The following is a 2,484-nucleotide window of genomic DNA, read 5'->3' on the forward strand; positions in this document are numbered from 1 at the left end:
ATGATAAAAGGACTCTTCATTAAAAATATCATTTTAATGAAGAGTCCTTTTAGACTCGACAAATAATCCCATTTGTCAAAATCAGTTGTCCAATAGTCTAGCGACATTTACCCTGCGGTCTAAGCAGTTTTTTCCAAACCTAAGCATAAATTTATGAAATTTAGTAAGCAACTAGACTTATTAAAATCGTAATTACTTCTGTGACTACGTCAAACTGACATAGATAACTTGGGCCAACGATAGCGGCACGTATTGTCATTTTACTAACGGCATCTCAATCAATCAAAAGACACTCTAACCTCACTTATTATCCCCAATAATTTAGTATAAACATGCCAACATTCCATTCACATTTTCCATACTTCCTTGCTATTAATTTGCGTTCACATACATTCTCAGTTATACTAGTTTGACACTTCCATGGAGTCCCAAGACCCCCAAATCCCACAACCCCATAACCATGCCCTCCAAACCCCACCTACTGAAACCACTCACCACTCACCCTTGTTCGGTTGTGCTGCTAACTTTGCTTACAAAATGAAAGCCAACTTGGGTTTTCGGTCCAAATGGGCTGAATTGAATGGAGCAATGGGGGACTTAGGCACATACATACCAATAGTGCTGGCCTTGACACTAGCAGATGACCTTAACTTAGGGACAACATTAATATTCACTGGGGTCTACAACATTATCACTGGTGCCATCTATGGTGTTCCTATGCCAGTCCAGCCCATGAAAGCCATAGCTGCAGTGGCCATATCCGGTACAGGTTTTGGCGTCCCGGAGATCATGGCTGCCGGGATTATAACCGGTGGTGTATTGTTTGTATTGGGTGTCACAGGTTTGATGCAACTAGTGTATAAGCTAATTCCTCTTTCTATTGTTAGAGGAATTCAGCTAGCACAAGGCTTGTCATTTGCACTCACAGCTGTTAAATACGTTAGAAAAGTTCAGAATTTTTCTAATTCTAAGTCTATGGGGGATAGGCCTTGGCTTGGATTGGATGGCTTGGTTTTAGCTATTGTTTGTGCTTGCTTTATTGTTATTGTCAATGGTGCAGGCGAGGAAATGGAACACACAGATGAAAGAGAAACCACCAACGGTCATGATGAAGAAGAAAGTCCTAATACAAGAAAAAGAAGAAATTTGAGGAATTTTATTTTCTCACTTCATTCAGCTTTTTTTATATTTTTGTTGGGTGTGGTTTTGGCTTTCATAAGAAATCCAAAAGTTGTGAACGACATCAAATTTGGACCGTCATCTATAGAAGTAGTGAAAATATCAAAGCATGCGTGGAAGGAAGGATTTATTAAGGGGGCAATTCCTCAACTTCCTTTATCAATATTGAATTCTGTGGTTGCTGTGTGCAAATTGTCCTCTGATCTTTTTCCAGGAAGAGATTTTTCAGCCACATCGCTTTCAGTCACTGTGGGGTTAATGAATGTGATAGGGTGTTGGTTTGGAGCTATGCCAAGTTGCCATGGTGCTGGTGGGTTAGCTGGACAGTACAAGTTTGGAGGCAGAAGTGGTGGGTGTATTGCAATTCTTGGTACAGCTAAATTGATATTAGGTTTGGTATTAGGTACTTCTTTGGTGAAGATTTTGGACCAATTTCCTGTTGGGGTACTTGGGGTTTTGCTCTTGTTTGCTGGGATTGAGCTAGCTATGGCTTCAAGGGACATGAATACCAAAGAGGAATCGTTTGTGATGCTTACTTGCACAGCAGTTTCACTAGTGGGTTCAAGTGCTGCACTTGGTTTTGTGTGTGGGATTGTTGCTCATTTGCTTCTAAGGTTAAGAAATTTTAGCAAGGATCAACCTAGTTATACGATATGGATGCATGCCCCATAGTGCCAAGTTTCCATTTAATTTTTAGTATATGATCACTTTTTCTTAGTGTAACCGCGTAAAAGTATATGGTTGTATTTTGTTTTTAAGGGTATTTTCTAGAGTTTGCCTACGGTTTGGAATTTGAACCACTATGTGTCTTCCACCTTTTTTTTGTCTTGATGGGGGACTACAACTCTATAGTTGATTAGAGGGCTACTCACTTCACTTCAATATGGTGAGTGACTGAGTTCCTTAATTTGTTGCTTGTTTCTTCCATGCCTACAATGTAATTATGTAAATATTGGCTTGCAATGATGATATAAATAAAAATAGTAGCCACACTTTTGTAATTGTTGTTGCTTCACTATTAATTGCTTTTCTTTCGTGTTGTTCACTATTGTCCTTGTCTCGTGCGATGCTTGCAAGTTAGATTCTTGTTTGGCGAATAAGGACCAGTATATTAATTAACTTCTTGCTTACATTTCCATTTGGATTTGAAATAAAGAGATGCAACATAATTGACTTGGAGACTTGGAGTTCATTCCTTATAAAGCTAAAGTGACTAGTTAGAAACTCTTCATTCTCCTTCTCCTTAGAATCAAATATACTTATAAAATAAATAAATTCCTCAAATTTAAATTAAGAATAATTACT

General features: G+C 38.4%; 1 protein-coding gene across 1 annotated transcript; it reads left to right on the forward strand.

Annotated features, from left to right (window-relative positions):
- Positions 1–332: 332 nt before the first annotated feature.
- LOC115970823 (molybdate transporter 1-like) lies at positions 333–2,180 on the forward strand. The gene has a single exon (XM_031090442.1). It carries the CDS (start codon positions 421–423, stop codon positions 1,849–1,851), a length of 1,431 nt encoding a protein of 476 aa, XP_030946302.1. The 5' UTR covers positions 333–420; the 3' UTR covers positions 1,852–2,180.
- The last annotated feature ends 304 nt before the right edge of the window (positions 2,181–2,484 follow it).

Source organism: Quercus lobata, chromosome 12 (genome assembly GCF_001633185.2).
Source record: "Quercus lobata isolate SW786 chromosome 12, ValleyOak3.0 Primary Assembly, whole genome shotgun sequence".
Taxonomy (NCBI): Eukaryota; Viridiplantae; Streptophyta; class Magnoliopsida; order Fagales; family Fagaceae; genus Quercus; species Quercus lobata.